At 37.5% G+C, this 22,526-nt stretch overlaps 2 protein-coding genes across 2 annotated transcripts in view; one reads left to right on the top strand and one right to left on the bottom strand.

Annotated features, from left to right (window-relative positions):
* Window positions 1–702: 702 nt before the first annotated feature.
* LOC139939365 (transmembrane protein 163a-like) lies at window positions 703–21,763 on the top strand. The gene is made up of 9 exons (XM_071935187.1): window positions 703–933; window positions 1,972–2,212; window positions 3,128–3,247; window positions 4,256–4,299; window positions 5,420–5,514; window positions 9,997–10,093; window positions 12,821–12,932; window positions 14,073–14,214; window positions 15,836–21,763. The coding sequence occupies exons 2-9, from the start codon at window positions 2,110–2,112 to the stop codon at window positions 15,951–15,953; spliced, it is 831 nt and encodes a 276-aa protein (XP_071791288.1). The 5' UTR covers window positions 703–933; window positions 1,972–2,109; the 3' UTR covers window positions 15,954–21,763.
* LOC139939366 (CD63 antigen-like) overlaps window positions 18,822–22,526 on the bottom strand; it is a 20,975-nt gene continuing 17,270 nt past the window's right edge. Inside the window, exon 6 of the mRNA XM_071935188.1 lies at window positions 18,822–22,226. Coding sequence (XP_071791289.1) covers window positions 22,161–22,226 — 66 coding nt within the window. The 3' untranslated portion in view covers window positions 18,822–22,160. The remainder of the gene's footprint in view (window positions 22,227–22,526) is intronic.

The raw sequence follows: 22,526 nt of genomic DNA, 5'->3' as shown, positions 1-22,526 counted from the left end.
GTGTTGAAATCAAGCATCTGAAAGCACACAACTTCGTGTGACAAGGGTGTTTTTCTTTCATTATTATCTCGCAACTTTGACGACCAATTGAGCTCGAATCTCCACAGGTTTGTTATTTTATGCATATGTTGAGATACACCAAGTGAGATTACCAATAGTGTCCACTGCCTTTAAAAAAAGGGTAAATTATTAAGTTATATGATCTCATATAATAAGAAAAAAGCAGAAGTCACAACTATATAGAAATGTACTTGTTGTCACAAGTGGTGTATGACTTTGCTAAAACAAGTATGAAATTGAGTTAATATAAGAGGTAATAATGAGTTTATTGACAGACGTGAAGAAAAAACAAAAAAATGTGTCTAATCCTTTTTTCCCTTCCTGTAAAACATTGACTATAAGTCATCTTACTATAGCTCTATGACTAAAGTACAAAACACGATCAATGCACTATTTTGTTTTACTTTATTGCCGTCCCATTTCACTTTATTGTGAAATTAATAGTAATTAATTAACTAATTAATAATAAACACGTCACGTGGTAATAATATTGAACGTAATTAAATGACGCGGTGTGTAAAAAAAGGGGCGCGTCCATAATCCCCTTTTTGCAACCCCCCCCCCCCCCCCATCATCGATGGTGCGCGTAAAAAAAATTTTGTTTTGCTATGCAAGCGAAAACAGCTGCTGTTGTTGTCCAGCACATCACACTGTCTATGTGTTGTCGTCATGTGTCCAGCACAGTAGTTGTTTCCTTGTGATGAAAGATAGAGGTATGAATTAAAGTCAATTGTTTGTTGACGTGCTGTGCTTGTGTACACAAAACAACAAACAATGTTCAAAGTACAGTTATATTAGTGTTATCATTCATGGTGACTGATGGAGGAAGGAAAATCTACAGTTGATGCTCCAATCTAAGTCAGTAAATAAAGAGTAAGTGATATTCAATTTTTATCCGTACATTTTTCTACCCAACTTTACAAACAACAAACTTTATGCTTTGAGGAAGAGAGCTCCACACAGGTCTCGTATTGTCTTTACTGCACAAACCACCGCCACTGGGCTATAAAAAGAGCAGACCCTATGCTTCTACTCAAATTTTATATTTTCAAGGAGGGACTTAAAAATTATTGGCGTCAGGGGCTGATTTAACTTGTGGCAGGAGTGAGTTCCAGATTGGTATTAGGGTATAGTTCTTGGATACAAGGAGTAACGGTAGCAGTCTTTGTTTGTCTTTGAGTCTTTGATGAGATGGTGTTATAATTTAAGGTCTGATTTTGACGAGTTGTTGGTCTGCACTCACTGACCATAAAGGTAGAAACTGACATTATTCTGACTGACAGCGGGGACCTCCCCATCTCATTGGACATAATATTGGACTCAGTTGCTTGTGGTTGTATTGTAGGTGAGAGCATCTGATGAGTCAGAGGTAGGCCTCGGCTAGTTTCATTTTACTTCCACTAGAGACTATCATAAGGCTCCCTAGTTTCTAGATTGATGATAGAAGTAGGCCTAGTTGGGATACTTCGAGAAGGCTCCGGGGAGCCTGTAGAGTTTCTAGAAGTATAGTTAGGATAGGAATGGTTTGGGCTCGATTTCATCATAAAGCTGTTGTCGTTGCCGAAAATACTGATTGACAATTTTTTATATTTATTTTTTTTTGTTCATACACGTAACATTCGTGCGCGCTTTCAGATACACAGATGCACATCTGATTGGGTTTGAGGTGGGTGAAAAGACGTCTGGGTACCACTATAACTCGGCAAATTCCCAAGAGGTGATGTGCTATAAATGCCAAGCTGGCAACAACCGATCTCTCGAGTACAAACATGTACATTTATGATTTGCATAAATTGTGATCAAGCGTATATTGGCAGTCTCCCTATTTTGTCAATGCTTTTGTCCGGAGTGCTATGTTTTTAATCGTCTTTACGTTAAAAATCATTATCCATTGACTTTGTTTTCTTACAGTACCGGGTAATCTTTGAAATCGGCTCTTCGGGAAGAGAAGAAATGGCTGTGAGATTTTGATGGTTTTTGATGATTTTTTGATGATTTTTTGATGGTTTTAAAACTAAACGGAACAAGGAAAAGATACACTGAAAAAACATGGAGTTGGAAAATGTGCCGATCAATACCAACACACTTACGTCCCACGGAAGCACTGAGGATAATTTGTCAGGGGCAAATGATATCAGCAACAATGATGAAGGTAATGCATGAGACCCAGTTATATCAATTTTATTTCACCTCATCGAACTGCCTCTAGCTACTTGGCCCAATTTCATAAAGCTGTTAAAATAAGCAGAAAATAAGCAGACAAATTTCTCTGCTACACACAAAATGAGTGGGGCACCAGTCGAAACAGTGTAAACTTTGCGGAAAATTGGCTGGGGTAACTTGTTTTGCTGCTAAGCAAGATTTTCCTGTGCTTAGCAGGTTTTGTGCTTACAGGCTTTATGAAATTGGGCCCAGGGCAATCTCGGTGGTCTAGTTGGTAGACAACTCTAGAATATCAAAGGTTGTGGGTTTAAATCCTACTCGAGTATAATGCCTTTGATTTTATTGTATAGAATTTGGGTAAGCACACTTCGGTGTATGGGTAAATCCAACATTAATATTCACCACATCAGTTTGTTGGAGTTGAATGCAGTAACAACATATTAGTTTCAATAGGTTCTCCAAGGTCAAATACAGAAATTTCTGCTTAGCATTTTTCTTGGCTAAGTAAAAAAAGAAAGACTGCGGTACAAGTCACACCAGTGGTAACTGTATGTTATTCTGGCTTGTAACCTAGTTTTGTTAAGCAACAGTTTTTGTTTGTACTCAGCAAGTTTTTGTGTTTACTTTACAGGCTCATATGAAATTTGTCCCACAACAACATTGAGTTAAATTAAACTGGTATCAGCTTCAAGCGTTGTGTTTAGTCAACCATGTCATACATCAATGTGATAAAATTGAAAACTTTTATGTGTACTTTATGTCTGTCCATTTACATACATTAAAAAATTAATTAGTGTTTCAGCCGAATAATTTAATTTGTATTTTAGTGCCAATTACATACGATTGAATACCATGATGTACTTTTTTTATTGAGTGTATTGATGTTTCTTTCTTTTCTAATTAGTTCCTTTGGATGGAACTCATCTGCTGACGGTCGAACAAGTTAAATTTTGGAGGAAATCTGCTTTAGTCGTTGCCTGGACTTCTGTCATTGTTCTCTTCGTACTGGGTTGCATAAGTTTCGGTGAGGGTTCACAAAGTTTAATGAACTCATTTCAAAGGAAAACCTTATTCTGCCAATACCATGCCAGATATGGAGAAGAGAGGACCCCCCCCCCCTCCCTGTGTTCCCACACTTCACCACAACAATTTCCTCTAAAGCTGTGTTCCTATTGGGCTATTATTTTTTTCAAAGTTCCGCGACAGTTTTCAAGTTGCTGTCAATCAAACCAGGAACAAGAGGGGAACCCCCTTCTCTTTTTGATAAGTGCACTTGGTTGTAACACACGGGACCAAACGCTTTACGTCCCATCCGAAGGACGAAGCATCATGGTTAAGTGTCTTGCTTTTAAGGACGCATGTGTCACACAACTGGGAATTTGAACCCACACTCTGCTCCGATCAGAAAACACCAGATTATGAATGCGGTGCTGTTAAAGACAGTGGACACTATTGGTAATTGTCAAAGACCAGTCTTCTCACATGTGTATCTAAACATATGCATAAAATAACTAACCTGTGAAAATTTGAGCTCAACGGTCATCGAAGTTGCGAGATAATAATGAAAGAAAAAACACCCTTGTCACACGAAGTTGTGAGCGTTTAGATGGTTGATTTCGAGACCTCAAATTCTAAACTTGAGGTCTCCAAATCAAATTTGTGAAAGTTACCTCTGTCTTGAAAACTACGTCAGTACGTCACTTCAGAGCGAGCCGTTTCTCACAATGTTTTATACCATCAACCTCTCCCCATTACTCGTTATCAAGTCAGGTTTTATGCTTATAATTATTTTGAGTATTTACCAATAGTGTCCACTTGCCTTAAACTGCTATAGGCCCTGATGCCACAATAAAACCAGGTACTGCAATCATTTTTAATAGATAATAAACTTCCATCCGGGATGAAGAAAAATCGTTCGCTCTATATGGCATATTAAAGCATTGTATTCAAAGTGCTTTTCCTAAGTCCTCATAAACATTGCCATGTTTTAAATGCCTTAATAATTTGTTATTGTCTTTAAAATCCACAACAGGTGTTTCTATTATGACAGAAAGTGCGGCTACATTTGGATTTGCAGTAAGTAATTCAAGTTTTTAAACTAAGGCCCGAGGCTGGTGGTTTTAGTACTGGGCCAGTAAACGACTAATTCTTAATGCGCGTTACATTAGTTTTCTGCCGTCGATTTCACAAAGAGTTAGGATTAATCTTAAGGTCTGCATGCTACTGTGCAGGGTTGGGACTCGTCCTAAGTCATAAGATTAATCCTAAGTTAAGAAGAGCTTTGTTAAATCGACGGCAGGTCATTTGGCCTATAACATTCCTTTTTTTTCTCCCAGCTCTCTGGGAATAGAACCTCAGGGAACCGAAGCGCTCTAAAGGCCTTTTCATACACAATATTATGACTTTGGGAGTTGAACAAAGAATTGACTAGAGTGGGATTCGAACCAACAACCTCCGGATTAACGTGCCGGCGCTCTACCAACTGAGCTATCTAGCCCTTTGTTGGCGGTGTCCCTACAATATTATGACCAAACAAGTCAAGTGGTCTTGTGGGTTTTTATTTGAGTATTACGTCACTGTGTTTTTTCTTTTGCAAGAAGAAATTATGTTTGAAAATATACTTTGAGTTTGGTTAATATCTTTTTCATTTGTTGAGTATCAAAGAACACTTATCCACAAGCAATTGAGATAACTCTTCTCTTATTAAAGGCGCTGGACACTATAAGTTATCACTCAAAATAATTGTCAGCATTAAAAAAATACCTGGTAACAAGCAATGGAGAGCTGTTGAAAGTATAAAACATTGTGAGAAACGGCTCTCTCTGAAGTAGCGTGGTTTTTGAGAAAGAGGTCATTTCTCACTCAAATATTAAAAGACAACAGGCCTGAAGCCTTTTATAAGGCATCTGAAAGCACACACATTTGTGCAACAAGGGTATTTCTCTTTTCATTATTATCTTGCATCTTCCAAGACCAATTGAGCCCAAATTTTCACAGGTTTGTTATCTTGTGCACTTGTTGGGATACACCAAGTGAGAAGACTGGTCTTTGTCAATTACCAAAGGTGACCAGTGCCTTTAAGATTCTTGTCTTGTAAAACTAATTCTGTTCCGGTAAGCGTTTTGGGCTACAAGCTGCAGTCTTGTAGAATTACATATTTAAAAAATAAAAATAAAAATTTGTTTTTTTTCTACAGTTTGATTGCATTCTGGATGTCTGTACGTCAGCTGTCGTCATTTGGAGATTTTATGGTTCTTTAACAAACGTCTACTCTGAGCGCAGAGAAAGAATGTAAGTGGATGAATTTCAAAAAAAATACCATGCTTTTCTTTCATAATTTTCTATTTTACTTACCAGAACGTGATCCCTGGCTTTATGTCAGTATTGACCCCTTGCACGTCACACGCGGCGACTGTGCCACGCTCACCATTTTGGTTGGCAATATGTTTACGTGTAAACGCTGCGTTGCCTAAAATGCGCACTTCACTGAATAACACACATTGACATTGCCCACCAAATATGGCGCACGCAAGATAATTGCCTTGGTGGCCTTGCCCTTTAGAAAAACGAAGCATACAGGCCTGCATTTTCCTCCTTTTTTCAAGGAACAAATGTCATAACTGATACAGTTGATAATTTGCATGACCTCTGACTGGCGTGCCGACCCCTACCCCCTGAACAAAGACGTTGGCAAAAAATGAGAGACTGCCAGTCACATTGGCCAGTCACACCCCTCCCCCTCCCCCAAAAAGGACAAATGACTGGTTTCATGCATTAGAGGCCCCCCCCCCCTACACCCTGAACAAAATAAAAATAATTAAATGCAAAGCTTTTTCGTGCTGTTAATTTAAAAGGGCCCGCAAACAAATACGCAACTTGGACAGCTATTTTCTCATGTGAATTTTTCGTGAGAGTGTTTTGTTTACGTTTTGGTTACACCGCACTGTACTTGTAAACCATATTGCCACTTCAGTCCCTAGAATAAAAATATGATTGAATCAAACCTAATTTGCATCTAGCTCTACCAATGGTGGTGGGTGAAGTCATGTACAGCAATAAAGTAAGTCTCTGTGTTTATTGATTTGTGGACATCTGTTTGTTTAGCCTGACTGTTACAGTGATAAAGGTACAATGTGATGGTGCTGTATTTTGTTGTTGTGCGCTGTAATCAATGTATTTTTACATTAAACCAATTATCCTTCTGTATGTGCTCCAAGGCCTGAATCCCGCTAATTGAGGACTTCTAATTGTTCTCCAACTGTTGCCACTTCGGTTTTTTTAAGCGACGTCCCCATTGGTTTTGTACACAAAAGCGAGGCGAGAACAGACTTCTTCTGTCAAACACCCTAAAAGTCCTCTGTTTCAACAAGTAGACGCGCTTAGCAATTGCCAGTCCCCTGTGCTTTTGCCGTGATGCCCTTTGCAAAGTTGCAATACAGTTTATATTTTCCTCATAGAAGTGCCCTAACCGGAGGAAAATTGCTGTGCCCCTTCAAAAAGCATGAAATCTGAGTGAATGAAAGGATAATTGACTAATTCAGCAACACAAAATTACTGATGAAAGTTTGTGGAAAGACCTGTACATGCATTCATTTTTAGTTTTACCCTTACACCGATGTGTAATAGCATTGTATACTCGGTACTTTCCAGATTTCTGTGAAAAAAATCACAGGCATATTACTTGGGTGGGATTCGAACCCGGTTGGGATTCGAACCCAGGGGGATTCGAACCCAGGACCTTTGCAACTCTAGAGCAGTGTCTTACCAACTAGACCACTGAGATTGTCTGGTAGCTAAAGGCAGTTCGAGTCCTATGTTTGAGCAGCATATTCCACACTGATTTAATGAATGTTAAGTTTCACATTAGTTGTGATGTAAACTGTGCATGCAGCCTCAGTACAGTTTTTAAATATAATTTTGTCATGTGTAGCATGTTGTATTATACAGTTGTACTTGTTATTTATTTGTTTTTGATTTATAACTTCTTTTTCACAATTAAATGTTTGATGAGAATGTAGTAATTTATTGTTGTTTTGAAATTAAGTTCAACCGAGCAGTGACAATTTCAAGACAAATCTCGTTAGTCCGGCTGTTAATTGAGTTTGCAGGAACAGGTTGCCTTGATCCATCGAGTTGGTCTTTAAAAAGCGTTTGTAACCGTTTGTTATAAAATGCATATTATGATTAGAGAGATATTTTAAAAGTAGAGTATAATGATCCACTCACGAGTATCACGCGAAAATGCGAGGTTTTCCTTTTACCTCGTTGACTAACACAGTCAGCCATTTATGGGAGTCAAATTTTTTATTCCCATAAATGGGCGACCGTGTTAGTTCGCAAAGTAAAAGGAAAACCACGCAATTAAGAGGCAAATTCATGTGGATAATTTTGTTCTACTTTTAAAATATCTTTCTAATTTTTATATAACAAACGGTTTCAAACGCTTTTCAAAGACCAACTCGACCGATCCAAGGCAACGTGTTCCTTTAAACAGTAAATGTATTGACAATGTAACCTTTATTTACAAAAAAAGTGATAGGCAAGATACTACACTGGTCATACAATTTGTGAAGCAGCTTCCACATAAATTAAAGAGAAATAACAGCTGGACAAGCTTTTATTCATTGTTAAAATTCAGACAGTGCAACCTCAAACAAATAATTGCAATTTTGTTTGTAATTGTCAAAGCCCAGTAATTCTGACTTTGAGTATCCCTACATATGCATAAAATAACAAATCTTTGAAAGTTTGGACTCAATTGGTCATCAATATGGAACAATATGGCACAGTTTGGTTTGGCTTCATCACAAAAGAATGTAATAATAATGTCTAATAAAAAAATAAAAATTATTTGTATTCCTATAAATAAAATTAAATCTAATATTCAACTTACTTCAGAGAAAATTCACTGAGGAAAACAAATACAATTAAGCATCAGGAGATGTACTTGATACCAAGTACATATTTAGAAATTATAAACAGAAAGCCTTCAATTGTAAAGCCGAATACATTACGTATCATTCTGTATAACAGATGGTTGCATTGCATTGGAAATTTCGATCAGTTTTTCCATTAGCATTATGATACTTAAGTGGTATTTGAAAGGGATATGGGTCTGCATTTGCCACTGTCTAATTGCACAGTGGACAACTTGTTGCAAGGACGGATCTTGCTATCTGATAACAGTAGTTTCCTATTAAAGGCAGTGGACACTATTGGTAATTTCTCAAAATAATTATAAGCATAAAACCTTCCTTGGTGAAGAGTAATGGGGAGAGGCTGATGGTATAAAACATTGTAAGAAACAGCTCCCTCCATAGTTTTCTAAAAAGAAGGAATTTTCCACGAATTTGATTTCGAGACCTCAGATTTAGAACTTGAGGTCCCGAAATCAACAATCTAAACGCACACAACTTCGTGTGACAAGGGTGTTTTTTCTTTCATTATTATCTCGCAACTTTGATGACCGATTGAGCTCAAATTTTCACAGATTTGTTATTTTATGCATATGTTGAGATACACCAACTGTGAAGGCTAGTCTTTGACAATTACCAATAGTGTCCACTGCCTTTAAGTGGTATTTGAAAGGGATATGGGTCTGCGTTTGCCACTGTCTATTGCACAGTGGACAACTTGTTGCAAGGACGGATCTTGCTATCTGATAACAGTAGTTTCCTATTAAAGGTCTGTATACATTTGGTTTTGACTCGGACAATAAATGGCAATAAAAACTTACTAAGTAAGAAGAATAGCAGATTTGGATTGGTATCAAGCATTTTTGAGAGTCATTTCACTTTGAGATTATGGACAAAATGTATCACTTTTTATCCCCGAAATTTGAATCTGAGAAGTGTTACTGACAGTAACATTACTGACAACTTCGTGTGACAAGGGTTATTTTTTCTTTCATTATTATCTCGCAAATTCGACGACCGATTGAGCTCAAATTTTTACAGGTTTGTTATTTTATGCATATGTTGAGATACACCAACTGTGAAGGCTAGTCTTTGACATTTACCAATAGTGTCCACTGCTTTTAAGTTCATTTGGTTACAAACCATCCAGATGGTGCAATGGAGTTAACTGATGCGAACTAAAACGAATTTTGTGTTTCAAGAAAAAACACCCTTGTCACACAAAATTGTGTACTTTCAGATGCTTGATTTTGAGACCTCAAAATCTAATTCTGAGGTCTCTAAATCAAATTTGTGGAAAATTACTTCTTTCTTGAAAACTATGTTACATCAGAGGGAGCCGTTTCTCACAATGTTTTATACTATCAACAGCTCTCCATCACGCATTACCAAGTAAGGTTTTATGCTAACAATTATGTTTTAGTAATTACCAATAGTGTGCAATGCCTTTAAGATGCTAGGTCCTATTTTGTCCTATTTTTGTCTGATTTTTGTCTGATTTTACCCAAAAGTTTAGACATAAGTTTTAAATAGCTGCTTTGATAGACTCAACATGAGAAAGTTACAAGCTTTCATTTGAGGTAGTGCACATAAAAATCTACGAATGTGTGTATGTTAATTAAAATCTTTTTGTACTGGTAGTACAAATTAATTTATAAAAAAAAAAAAAAAAAAAAAAAAAATCAATCAATTAATCAAATTAAAAAATCATATTGGGCTGAAGGTTAAGGCATGCAAAAAAAAAAAAAAAAAAAGGTGAAGTACAGTGATAAAAAATTGTTTTATATTACATTTTTGCATAGCTGTGTTAACTTTCAAATTTTTGTTTTTTTCTTTTCATACTGCAATCTGATGCCAGTGCCTTGCTATTCCTAGCATCTTTTTTCCTAATTGCCAGCTTTGCTATCATTGTACGAGACATCACCGAGGTCTTAGACCAAACCCATACAAAAAATGTAAGAGTAGTATCATTGCGCTCAGGTTGCCTCTTGTCAAGGCAACTTTTCAGCTTGTTTTCCTAACAGTGCATCCCTGATTTGCCATGTGCCTTGTACAAAGTCTAATTTTGGGGGATAACATTGGTGTTCACTTTTTATACAGTTGGTGTTTGAGTTCTTATTCTTTCTTAAAGGGTCTATTGCACTTTTTGTTGGACAAAAAACACAATGTCCACAGATTTACATTTTACTTACACAGTGTGAAGATAATGATAGTAGAAAGCTTCCCTGAAAATATTACTTGCTGAGATGCTGTAGTTTTTGAGAAATGAGTAAAACAATGTGCTGGGAAAAAAATTGTCTCAGTGATCATGAGACGAAAATTATTTTAGCATGTAAAAACGTATTTTCATGACATTGTTTTACTCATTTCTTAAAATCTAAAACACCTCAGCAACTAATATTTTAAGGTAAGCTTTCTACTATCATTATCTTCAACCGGTGTAAGTTTAATGTAAATCTGTGGACATGTGTTTTGTGTTACAAAAAGTACCCAAATCCTTTAACTTTAACCCTCAATTGTTACATTTTATGACACTATTGTCTTTTTAAAGGAACTGGACACCTTTGATTATTGTCAAAGACCAGTATTCTCACTTGTAAGCTTACTAACTTGGTGTATCCCAACCAGTGCATAAAATTAAAAATATCTAATATCTATAAATTTCGACTCTTAGTCATCAAAGTTGCAAAAAAATATTGACAGAAAAGACACCCTTGTTGCAAAAGTTTGCGTGCATTTAGATGCCTTAAAAAAGTCTTCAGGCCTGAAGTCTTTTCATCTTTGAGTGACAAACTACCTTCTTCGAAAAAAAACAATACTACTTTAGATTTCAGATTGAGCCGTGTCTCACAATGTTTTATACTAGATCAACAGCTCTTCATTGCTTATTACCAAGTAAGTTTTAAGCTAACAATTATTTTGAGTATTTACCAATAGTGTCCAGTGCCTTTAACTTTCAAGCACCTCCTCTCCATGTAATTTTTCCACAAATTAGTTTCACAAGTATATTACAATTAAGTGGCAGTTCATGATGGTCTCTTGCTTATGGTGTTTTAATAACTTTGTATATTTCTTTTATTTATACTGAAGGTTAACAATATTATTACTTCATATTTTATGCTTCTTTTATTTTTATTTTATTTTTGCATTCGTTTGTTTACTCATTGGGTTTTTCTAATTCTAATTTCTGTAATTGGTTGTTTAAATACCACTTTTTCTACAATATTCACTTTGATTGTGGTTTAGTGTGGTACTTTTGACTTTTTGAACTTTATGTTAGATTTTATTATTTTTTATTTTCTTATTTTGTTGCATTGGGTCAAGTTGTGGCATGTTGTTTTTAGTGCATAGTCACTGGTTAAAGTCAGAGATTTGTGACATGTGGTGGTGGGCTGGACGAAGTTGCACAGGAAAAGCTGTGTAATTTAAGGCACTGGATGCCTTTGGTAATTGTTAAATACCATTCATAAATACCTCAGACAGTTTCGCTATTCCTATTGGTGGTGAGCGCGTCACGTTGGTGTGTATAAACCTTTGTTTATGACCACTAAAAAGTGTTGAAACATGGGCGTGACACGCGAGTTTGCACCTGTGCTTATAAGACAGTTTCTTCATTCCTGTTGGTCGAGAGCAACGGCCGGGACAGTTGTGCAACATCACGCGATATGCACGACGCGCACAGAATTCCCTTATAAGGAGTCGTTTACCCAAGGGCCTTGACTGGGCCTTACCATTTCGTAGCTGGAGGGGTGTTGTGTTGAAAGAAATCATTGAAAAATTATAATTTTTGCATTTATTTTACTTTTTGACCATAAGTGTTGATGTTTTTTTACCGAAAAGGTTTTTATGAATGGGAATCAAGGTGTGTTGAATCGGTTTTCAACTAGTGGTTTAAACCCGCCGAAGCCTGGTTCTAGATAATTTACCTCGACTTCGTCTCTGTAAAATGTTCAAGTTGTTTACCCGAGGGCCTTGACTGGGCCTTACCATTTCATAGCTGGAGGGGTGTTGTGCTGAAAGAAATCATTGAAAAATTATAATTTTTGCATGTATTTTACTTTTTGACCATAATTAGTGTTGATGTTTTTTGACCGAAAAGGTATTTATGAATGGTAATCAAAGTGTGTTGAATTGGTTTTCAACTAGTGGTTTAAACCCGCCGAGGTCTGGTTCTTGATAATTTACCTCGACTTCGTCTCGGTAAAATGATCAAGAACCAGGCCTCGTTGGGAATAAACCACTAGTTGAAAACCTCTTCACCACACATTGATTCCCTTATTAAATACCATCACTTGGTTGGTGTGTCCCAACATATGCATATAAAATAGTAACAGAGATTTGTAAAAAGTTGCAAGAGAGAGTACTAAAAGAAAAACACCCTTTTTGCAACAATTGGTGTGCTTTCAGATGCATATAAAAGGCTTCAGGCCTAAAGTCTTTTATATTATTTGAGTAATAAATTACCTCTTTCTCAAAAACTATGTTACTTCTGAGGGAACTGTTTTTTTTCCCCCACAATTTGGATACTATCAACAGCTCTCCATTGCTTGTTATCAAGTAAGTTTTAAGCTAACAGTTATTTTGAGTCATTACCAATAGTGTCCAGTGCCTTTAACACACTTCATTTGTTTTGCATGTTTTTCTTTTCACTAATCCTGTCAATTTTTCTTTCCTACCCACAGTTTTCAGTCTTGTACACACTAGCTGCAGTCAGCGGGACAGTATGTTTATTCCTGGCGTTGTTTAAGTTTGTAATTGCTAAGAAACTCGAGAGCAAGGCAGTAAAAAGTGACGGTGAGTAAATTCAAGTCCTTTAACCTTCATCAGAATCATAACATTTATTATTGACTCAGTGGTTGAGGACCCACCAGCACATGTAACTCCCATTGAGATAAACTTCACACTAATGAATGTATGCATGGTACAATCAATCAATTATAGTAGGATTATATTATTTGTTTTTTAGCGGCATAATAGTATTAAATAATAATGGCTTCTTGTTTAGCGCACGTATCTGCCACTCAGTAAAGCTCTTGACACTGTAACATTTCCCACAAGTTATGTGGGACTTTACATTTGAATTATAAGACCTAATCCTTTTACATTTATTAGACCATTCATGGTTTATAAGGGTGCTTTGGTGCAATATGCAGCCAATCAAACCAGGAACACTGAGGCGAATCCATTGTCTTTTCGATAGAGCTGTGTTCACACGGGACCAACCGCTTTTTGTCCTGACCTAAGGATGATGCATCATGTTTTAGTGTCTTGCTTAAGGACATTGGTGTCACAACTGGGATTCAAACCCACACTCTGCTGTTTAGAAACACCAGAGTTTGACTCCGGTACTCTAAAAAAACTGGTTGGTTTTTGTTGGCAGCATAATGATCCACCCAGGGGTATGAATGGGTACCAGTGAGGCTAGAGGTTGATATTGTGTATGTAAAAGCCTTTGACATGCTACGTTTGCACAGGTTGCATACTCCCCAGGGAGCGGAGAAAGATTAAAGGAATGTTATTGCCCAAAGACAGGGAACTAGGCGAATTTGAGAGGGTTATTGTGAAATGCGCTAATAAGAACTAATACACATGTTGACTGGCAATGAGGTAACTAGTGTATGAGGGACTTTGAGTGACCTGAAGAGGGACTTATTTTAGGCCCCTCTTTTGGTCTTAAATGTGAAATAAGAACAGAAATCTGGAAAAGAAAGGAAGTTTTGTAGTTGCTGTTCAGGGTTCACACCAAGAGAGGGCGCTGTAACCAGGCAATATTTTCAAAGACTAGTGCCCGACGGGCACTATTCCTGCAAAACGCGCGCGCGATCACTAGATTATATTAGGTCACCCCACGTGACCGTGTTTCAGCCAACCAGAATACAGAACAAGCGAGAGGTGTGTTATAATTATTATTATTACTATTTTTGTTGTCGACAGGTTACAGTTCTCTGGCTGGTGCTGTGACAGGTTTCAGTATTTTGGTCAGCTCAGAGGTATCCAGTAAACATCCAACTGTGTGGTACCTAGACAACGTTGTTGGATTCTGCATAGCTTTCCTGCTATTTGTGTATGGAATAATGTAAGCTGTGTACTGACTGAGATATTTCTATTGTTTTAAAATAAACCACGCTGTTGGCATGGATGGACGGCCGAATGTTACCAAAATTAACATAACCATGAGCAAGTTGGGTGAGCGACTAGAATTGACTAGAGCCAAGACGTAGCTCTCGATCGACCAAAGTTGACCAAGCTCCAGTGCATGGTTCGATATAGTCAATCTCCCTGTGTGCTCTATGGATTCTGGTTGTCCCTAGTCCGTCAAGTCTAGTCGCCACCCGAACCTTGCTCCAGGTTAACAGATGTTTTGACACAATTCAACATTTCTGTAGGCTTTGAATTACACTATGCATCCCGTGATTGGTTGCCTTATAATTGTTTCCAACAAATTTGACACTATTCAGCATAATAATAATACGGACATTTATATTGCGTAGCGACCTATATAAATATACTCTACTGCGCATTACAAGGAATACAAAAAAAATGCAGAGAAAAAAACAAATACACAAACAGAACAAGAATGAATTAAATGGGTGAAGTAAACTAAATGGGTTTTTAACATTGTTACAGCTGTGGCCGTTTGTTTTTGCTTGGCATTTATGCCTCCCCATGGTTTGCCAGCCTTGCTTGGTAAACATGTGGGCCGCTACATTGGAATAGAAAGGTCTAGAAGGACAAGAGATGAAATTGAGGACATTTTTAATTGGAATCTAGATATTTTTTTTTAAACGTTTGGTTGGGTTAGCAATGGACGTACTCCATTAAGAAAATTACATTGGCCGGTCTGGTTACCAACCTTGGGCAAATAGACATCCCCCGTCTCACTTTCAGACAGTAATTATTAGGTACTGGTAGGCTGTTTACTGTGATTGTCTTGTTGACGTCTGTCTGTTTATACTGGAGTTTTTAATTAAGTTGAAGTATGCAACAAGGTCATTCCTGCAGTTGCAGAAAGACCTGGGTTTACTGCTTTGAATAAAACAATCGGCTCTCCTTTCATTTTTAAAGAGCATGGTTAAGAAGAGGCTTATAAAGAGTTCATTCTGAAGTCCTCAATCTCAATTCTGTGTTTCTTTGTTTTGCTGTCTTCTTATACCAACATACCTGTCGTTTGCAGTACCCGCTGCTAAACAGGATTCGAACTGCCTCTATATCCACCGGGCAATTTCAGTGGTCTAGTTGGTAAGACACTGCTCTAGAATTGCAAAGGTCGTGGGTTCGAATCCCACCTGAGTAATATGCCTGTGATTTTTTGTACAGAACTCGGGAAAGTACTGAGTATACAGTGCTAACACATCGGTGTATATGGGTAAAAACCAATGAATATACCTGTTATAAAGAGGCAATTTGGCCAGGCCCAACAATCTTGTAATGAGAGTTGACTGTATATTTGGGGAATACAAGACACTGCTCTCGAATCGCAAGGGTCTTGGGTTCAAATCCCACCCGAGTTATATGCCTGTGGTTTTTTAACAGAGCTTGGGGGAAAGTACTGAGTGTACAGTGCTAACACACATCGGTTTTAATGGGTAAAACCAAAATTAATATTCTTTTTCCCTGATTCAAATTTCCATTTATGAATACAAAATCCTACTGTTTGCCACTTGTAAATGTTAATGTTCTGTTTTTGTATGTATTAGGTTATTAACGGATGCGTTGACCTTGGATGCTTGTCCTTGTTCGAGATGTTGCTGGAAAGACCCAGCGGAAAAACAAGCTGATCTCCAGGAAAAACAAGTTGTTAAAGGAGATAAGTAAACTGTCGGACATCCGTTTCAGAACTGTGCTCCAGAGTCGCAGCGAACCAAATTCTGAATTAAGTACAAGAAAAGTTTGGCGTCTGAAACAGTTAGGCTTGGCCCTTGTCTTTATTCGCAATATAAAGACAGATCCCTGCTCCTTAGATCCAGTGGTTTCATTGTACAATGATATCATTTCATAAACTTGCAGTGACATGAGCTAGCTTTCCATAGATGCCCAAACAGCTGTCACGTCCGCAATGGAACTTGACTGTGTATCTCTATGTCAAATTAATGTAGGTCAAAGGTGAATATACACGCCTGTCTCGAGGCAGGTTTGTGGCATTAATCACAAGCCTCGAAGTGTGACGTCAGATGTTCAGGCTAAGAGTGACTGGACTCTGGAGCGCTTTGGTTTAAGACGTCGATCTTGTCATGAGTCAAGGGCAATGTAAATTTTATAATAAGTTCGCCTGTCTGAAACAAATTTTTTGGGGGGGTTCACCGCGACTCTGGCATGTCTTTCTGAAACGGTGTAAAGGGATCAGTGGTTGACGATATTCAATGTTTTTTTCTAAACGGTGTCTTGCAAAACTTGAGTTACTGGATTGAGTGGATGAGCTAACAAACATATGCTTCTAATACTTCCAAGATTCAATGAAGCAGATGCATTCTCTAATAGTAGGCATTAAAAAGGCTTTAAATGTTTCATAGAGCCAGTTGTAAATAAGAAAATTTATTATCGTCTTATTATTGGTGTATATATTTCAAAAGGTGACTACATTATAATCTTTCACAGCGACTTGGCTTTTATAAATGCTGTTGTTTGTGAAAAAAAAAGATAACGTATATTATATATTTATTTTTTCCATTGTGAAGTTTGGATATGAATCTATTCAGATATCACTTTGACAATAACTATTGTAAGGATGAATAGCACCCTCTGTTGACTATTTTGTGAATTATTAATAATCCAATGTGATTTTATAGAATTTTAAGTTCTGGTTCTAATTCTGGTTTAGGTTTAAATAAGGAGCAAGTTCGAGTGAGCAACTACACGTAGCTCTCAAATTGATGCTCCAGTGCATGTCCCATCCAAAAGACAACACAAGGAATGGTCGAGTATCTTGCTCAAGGACACGTGTCATATGTCCGGGACTCCAACCCACACTCTGCTGTTCAGAACACCATAACTTGAGTCCAAGGTGCACTTCATTGAGAAGTTGTTATTACCAAACATACATTGTTTTTCAAATGTGTGAGTGTGAGAAAATCAGTGTCAATGTTCAAAAGCCCATTTGATAAAGTCTAGTAGTTACTCTGTGTTTAACTTGTTGCCACTCATAGCTATTTCATACCCACCTCCATACAAAAATGTTTGTAACCCGTGTCTACTGACAAAATGAAATCCTAAGATATGCATATGCTTGTGTCATTTAGATCGCCAATGAAAAACACAGGATTTGCTCAATTGACCGTGCCATTTTGTTATACGCTGTATGCAGGAAAAACATCAGTGTAGTTCAGCTCAGCGTTACACATTTCTACGGTCCAGTCAAATCCTTTTTCTGCCACTGAATTTTAAACAACTTAAAAATACACCTCAGGTTTATCATTGAGTGGAATATTTGCCTAAAAGTTGAGATTTGGCCAGGATGTTTTGACCCCTCTCATGACGCCAAGCACTCATACACAGGCCTAACCTTCATGTGCGCCATTTTGGGAGTAATACAATAAGCCAAAGAATGGGAGACTTTTGGACGGTCCTTTAACCTCTCGCCAGTAGTGTGCTTGCTCAGACCTACGCGCGCAATATCGAGTATGTGCACGCATGCTTGGAGTTGAAACAAAAGGATTGTTATGGCTGCTGCCGCCAGTGTCTCAGAAGTCTTCCATTGGCTCCTAAAAATGGGGGACAGTGTGTCCAAAATGTGTGGAGGTGTCTTCCGCATTAAGCAAGGGGGTCAATAGTCTCATGATGCTGAATCTGTAATTATTTAAGACATGTTTTCAGAAGTAATGTGTAGAAAAGTTATGTTCAGGCATTTGTATATAGTAAAATTTACTGATAATAATATACAGTGTTTAAATAGTGATGAAGCACACAAAAGGGCGTCCCAAGGTGCTTCTTTTTTTTTGTTTACAAGGTTCTGTTTGTAAAACTATTTCAAATTTTAGGTTGCATTATTTTACTTAGCACCACGTATTGGTTTAAAGGGTGCTGTTGGGCAATCTGCAACAAACCATACAAGAAAACACTGGGGCAAAACACCTTCTCTTAAAGATAAGTGTACAAGGTTCTTTAGACCTACAGCTTTGCGTCACATCCGAGCATCGAAGCAATAATGGTCAAGTGTCTTGTCTAATTTAGGACACAAGTGTCAAAACAGGGACTCGAACCCACTCTTCTGCAGCCAACTATACCGGAGTACACTGGGGCGAACCCCTTCTCTTAACGATAAGTGTACAGGGTTCTCTATAGACCTACAGCTTTGAGCAAGTTCGAGTGCGCACATTTAGTCGACCACCAGTCGCCCACAGACTAGCACCGCACATGCGCAGTGACGCACTCACTCGAACGACTCATTTGGAAGTCTAGCCAACCTTCGGCCATTTTGCTGTAGTGGCACTGGTTCCACAATGCTTGTTCGCATGTTCGAATGGAACATGCGGTTGGGACCAGTGAAGAAACCATGGGCTGGAAGTTGGTTCCAATGGTCGACCACAGTAGTCAACCAACAGTCAACTTGCCTAATTTAGGACACAAGTGTCAAGACCGGGACTCGAACCCCCTCTACAGATCAGAAACACCGAAGCTTGATTCTGGTGTGCTCGGCCACGACACGGTACTTTCTGAATAAAAGAAGAAGAGTCTTAACAACTGATATAATTTTGTAAAGAGAGGAGTTTATTTGACCCATACCACGTATTATTGATTTAAGAGAATAGAACTATCTTTATTACATGCAATTTTTGTCTTTAACTAGAAAGGTCTTTTTGTAACAAAAATATCGTTCAATAACAAAAATACGTTTTTAAAGATTCGTGTGCATGATACACGGGCACTTCTCAAAATACCAGAGATTGTTTTGTTCATTTTTATGAGGGAATCAATTTATAAAGCAAAGCCGTTTGAAAAAGCGTTTTTACAAACTGTGGTTGGCATTTTAGTTACAAAAAATTAGAGAATGAACTTTACTAAAGCTGGAAAAATAATAAATAAACCAGTGACTAAATCATAAGAAGGTGTTTTCCCGTTATATAAAATTGGGGACAAAAGTTAAAGGTCACAAATACAATTTTTCTATTTGGAAATATGATAGGATCTGGCTCTGGCACAACCGTAAGCCTTGCTCCAGGTCTGCGGGAACGGGTTTGCTATAAGCGCTGCATCACCCCCATTAATGGGGACGGGGTTGCTGGAATTTACTAAAAGCCTCCCTACTTTTTGAACATGCAAATATGTATATTTTATCACAGGATAATTCTTACTTAATAAAAAAAAAATCCCTGAAAAAAAAAAAAATTGCAATCACAAAAAAATAATCAATTATGCTGAATTCCGGCCATTTCAGCACCACACCCTTTATACATGTCTAACTTTCATGACATTGGCACCAGCTGGCATGCATTCAACACAGCATTCAAAGGCAAAAATGCGCTCTCGCAGGCCTGCCTTGGTCTAGGCCTTTACCCTCGACTATGCACAGAGGTTGGATCTGGTTTTTGTTCACAGGTACCCCCTTTTTCAGCAGACTAATCTTGATTTACAACAGGGTTGTAGTTGGATTTGCCGTAGTTTTTGCTTTAAAACACCTTATTGTACTGATATTGATAACTAGTCCAAGTGAAGCTTAGACCGTATCCAAATTGGCGTCTACAGATACGGCTACGGCTGTTGGTAAGGATGACCTATACATCAACACATGACGACGAAAAAATCTAGCCGTAGCCGCCAATTAGGACACAGCTTCATCTTGATTCTAGAGACCTGATTTGACAGTGAAACAATTTTACTTTTCCATTAAATCTACAAACACATGCAACATGAAGTACTGTATTTTTGTTTGGTTAGTACTGCTCTAAAGCACTATAAGAGACACTGTATGTACTGTACTTATACGTTACTAAATTTCCTCAATTGAAGTTTATATTGCAACTACTTGATCTTGTTCCTTGAACGGTTAAATATCTACAATAAAAGTTGAGCTATGTTTAAGAAGGAGTTGTGAGACAATGAATGATTAATCAACTTACAACATTAACAGCTTTGCAATGTACATTATATTGGATTTGTTGTCCAGGGCAAATAAATGCAAAACTTGGAGAGAAATACAACCAACCCCAAAGCAGCTATAGAAAAACGTACAGGAAGAAGTGATGAATGATTCTCACTGCATTGTCATGGCCACCATGACGGCGTCACAGCTAATGTGAAAATGTCATAGAGCCAACATGAAAAATGTCATCGTCAACGTGACGGTGTCACAGCCAACGTGACAGTGTCATGGCCATTGCAACATCTTCATGAACTTAACATTGATTTCCTTGCTACTTTGAAATACTTAATCTGCGTACATATACGAGTAGATCACACCGCTGATGCATGATCAACGCAAAAAAATTGCATTTACGTCTCCACAAATTTATCTGAAATATCACAACATGTACCCTGAAGATCTATACAACTAATGTCAAAATTTCCTCGGGGGCAATAATTTGACTTTTCATTACACTCACTAACAAGATGTCGCTACATGTACATGTTATTTAAAAGTACTTGTTAACCATAGTATTATGAATTACAGATATGCAGACACCTACAAATTGTTTTTCCTGAAAGATAAACGGCAATAAAAGCAAACGATTACATATTTTAAAGAAAGCAACAAAATTTTGTACTACTGTTGTATGTTATAATTTGAAAACAAAGTCGGTGATGGCCGACTTCGAAGTGGAACATCTTGAGCAACAAAAAAGTCAGCTTGTCCTCAGAATCAACAAATAATTCTTCATGGTGTTTTGCGAATCTCTGTCGCAGCACAAAGCTTGCCATTTAGTGTTGCTCAAACATCAAAAAGCCATTTAGAAAAAAAGGCTCGAGCCAAAGGTTTCATTTACACAAAACCCAAAATGTCATCGCATAAACCCATCTTCACCTCAGTAAATGAGATAATTAGTTCAGTTTTGCGAAGAATAAAATGCTGGGCTTGAAAGCCAATCAATGGTCTGCTTCTAGAAGAAGTGGTTTTTTTTAATACTTTATAAAAATTGCGTACTGTTCAAGTCCAAGTTCATTACCACTCGGCTATGCAAAATTGAAGATTCAGGGAAAAAAGGAGTACAAACTATCTTAACTGCAGAAACGGCTGATCAATGCTTAGTATTTAGTGCCAAGGCTACTTTTGAAAGGGGAAGGTACAACGCTAGTAATGGGATAAGTTGGGTCATACACCATCTCAAAAGAAACTGTTACTTTTTCAAATCATACTGATGTTGAAACTAGAACCACCCCAACTCATTGAGATATCATAATTACATGGTGTTACCGCAACCCTTACTACAGGTATATCAGATTTCCACCATGCAAAGTTTCAAATCCTACATACTGATATTGCTGTATAATGATTGTCTTTTTAAAAATCAACCCTAACGCTTTATGAAACCTTTCTTTGATGGTACGTTGGAGTCTGTAGAAATAGAGAGGTCGACAATAAATATGAAAATCCTCAACACCAGCCTTGTACCATCCCCCGAAGAAAAATTGATCGGGCATTACAAAATAACATATGAAAAAAGAAAAAAAATGAAAAAAAAAAAAATAACAAATCATAAACAACAAAAAATAACAGAAAAGGCAAGGTCCAATAAAGGGCCTATACTTTATCAAGTTGATACTACCACACCGAGTTGAAAATCACAAAATGAGACCAAAGACTCCAAATCAGGAAAATGGCTAAGCATTTTGTACGACTTCTGCAGCCGACTTCACAAAACGCTAGGATTAATCTTATCTCCACTTAGGACGAGTAACCTGTCCTAACTTAGGATGGGTTCAGTTCGTCCCAACGTATATGGATACGGAACTTAACTCGTCCTATGTCCTCGGATTATTCCCAAGTTAGGAAGAGTTTGGTGAAATCGATGGGTGCTTACATTGGATTATCATTTACTGCGTGTAATTGTATTAGCTCGATAGATTCATCTCAACAGGTGGTTATCATCTTTAGACGACCTCGTATTCACTCTTGATTGCCTTCATGAGACAGCACGAACACACAACGCCAAAGATCTGTCAATTACAAGAATAGCATACCAGAAATTAAACAGAGTTTAGTAATGAATGAACGCACCTACAACATAATATTAACAGTAATAATAATAATAATGAAGTCTTATAAACAGGCCTGCAACTGTAACTTCACCAAAAAGGAGGAAATTACTAAATTTTAATGATTTTGTATAGTATTTTTTCCAATTTTGAATGGTAAAACTGAGTTTAAAAAAAGAGGAAATCAGCTGATCCGAGGAAAAGTTGCATGCTTGTATAAAGCACAGAAATCCACCAGAGGTGCAAAAGGGGCTGTAACAA

This window comes from Asterias amurensis, chromosome 7 (genome assembly GCF_032118995.1).
Source record: "Asterias amurensis chromosome 7, ASM3211899v1".
NCBI classification, from domain to species: domain Eukaryota; kingdom Metazoa; phylum Echinodermata; class Asteroidea; order Forcipulatida; family Asteriidae; genus Asterias; species Asterias amurensis.
The sequence above is the reverse complement of the archived record's forward strand: the minus strand, read 5'-3'. Positions and strand labels throughout refer to the sequence as shown.

Bases quoted from the DNA above. Each gene is read 5' to 3' on its own strand.
- LOC139939365 (XM_071935187.1), top strand. From the start codon at position 2,110: ATGGAGTTGGAAAATGTGCCGATCAATACCAACACACTTACGTCCCAC. The intron at 3,248-4,255 runs GTGAGGGTTCAC...AATCCACAACAG, and splicing joins ACTGGGTTGCATAAGTTTCG to GTGTTTCTATTATGACAGAA. The intron at 12,933-14,072 runs GTGAGTAAATTC...TGTTGTCGACAG, and splicing joins CAAGGCAGTAAAAAGTGACG to GTTACAGTTCTCTGGCTGGT.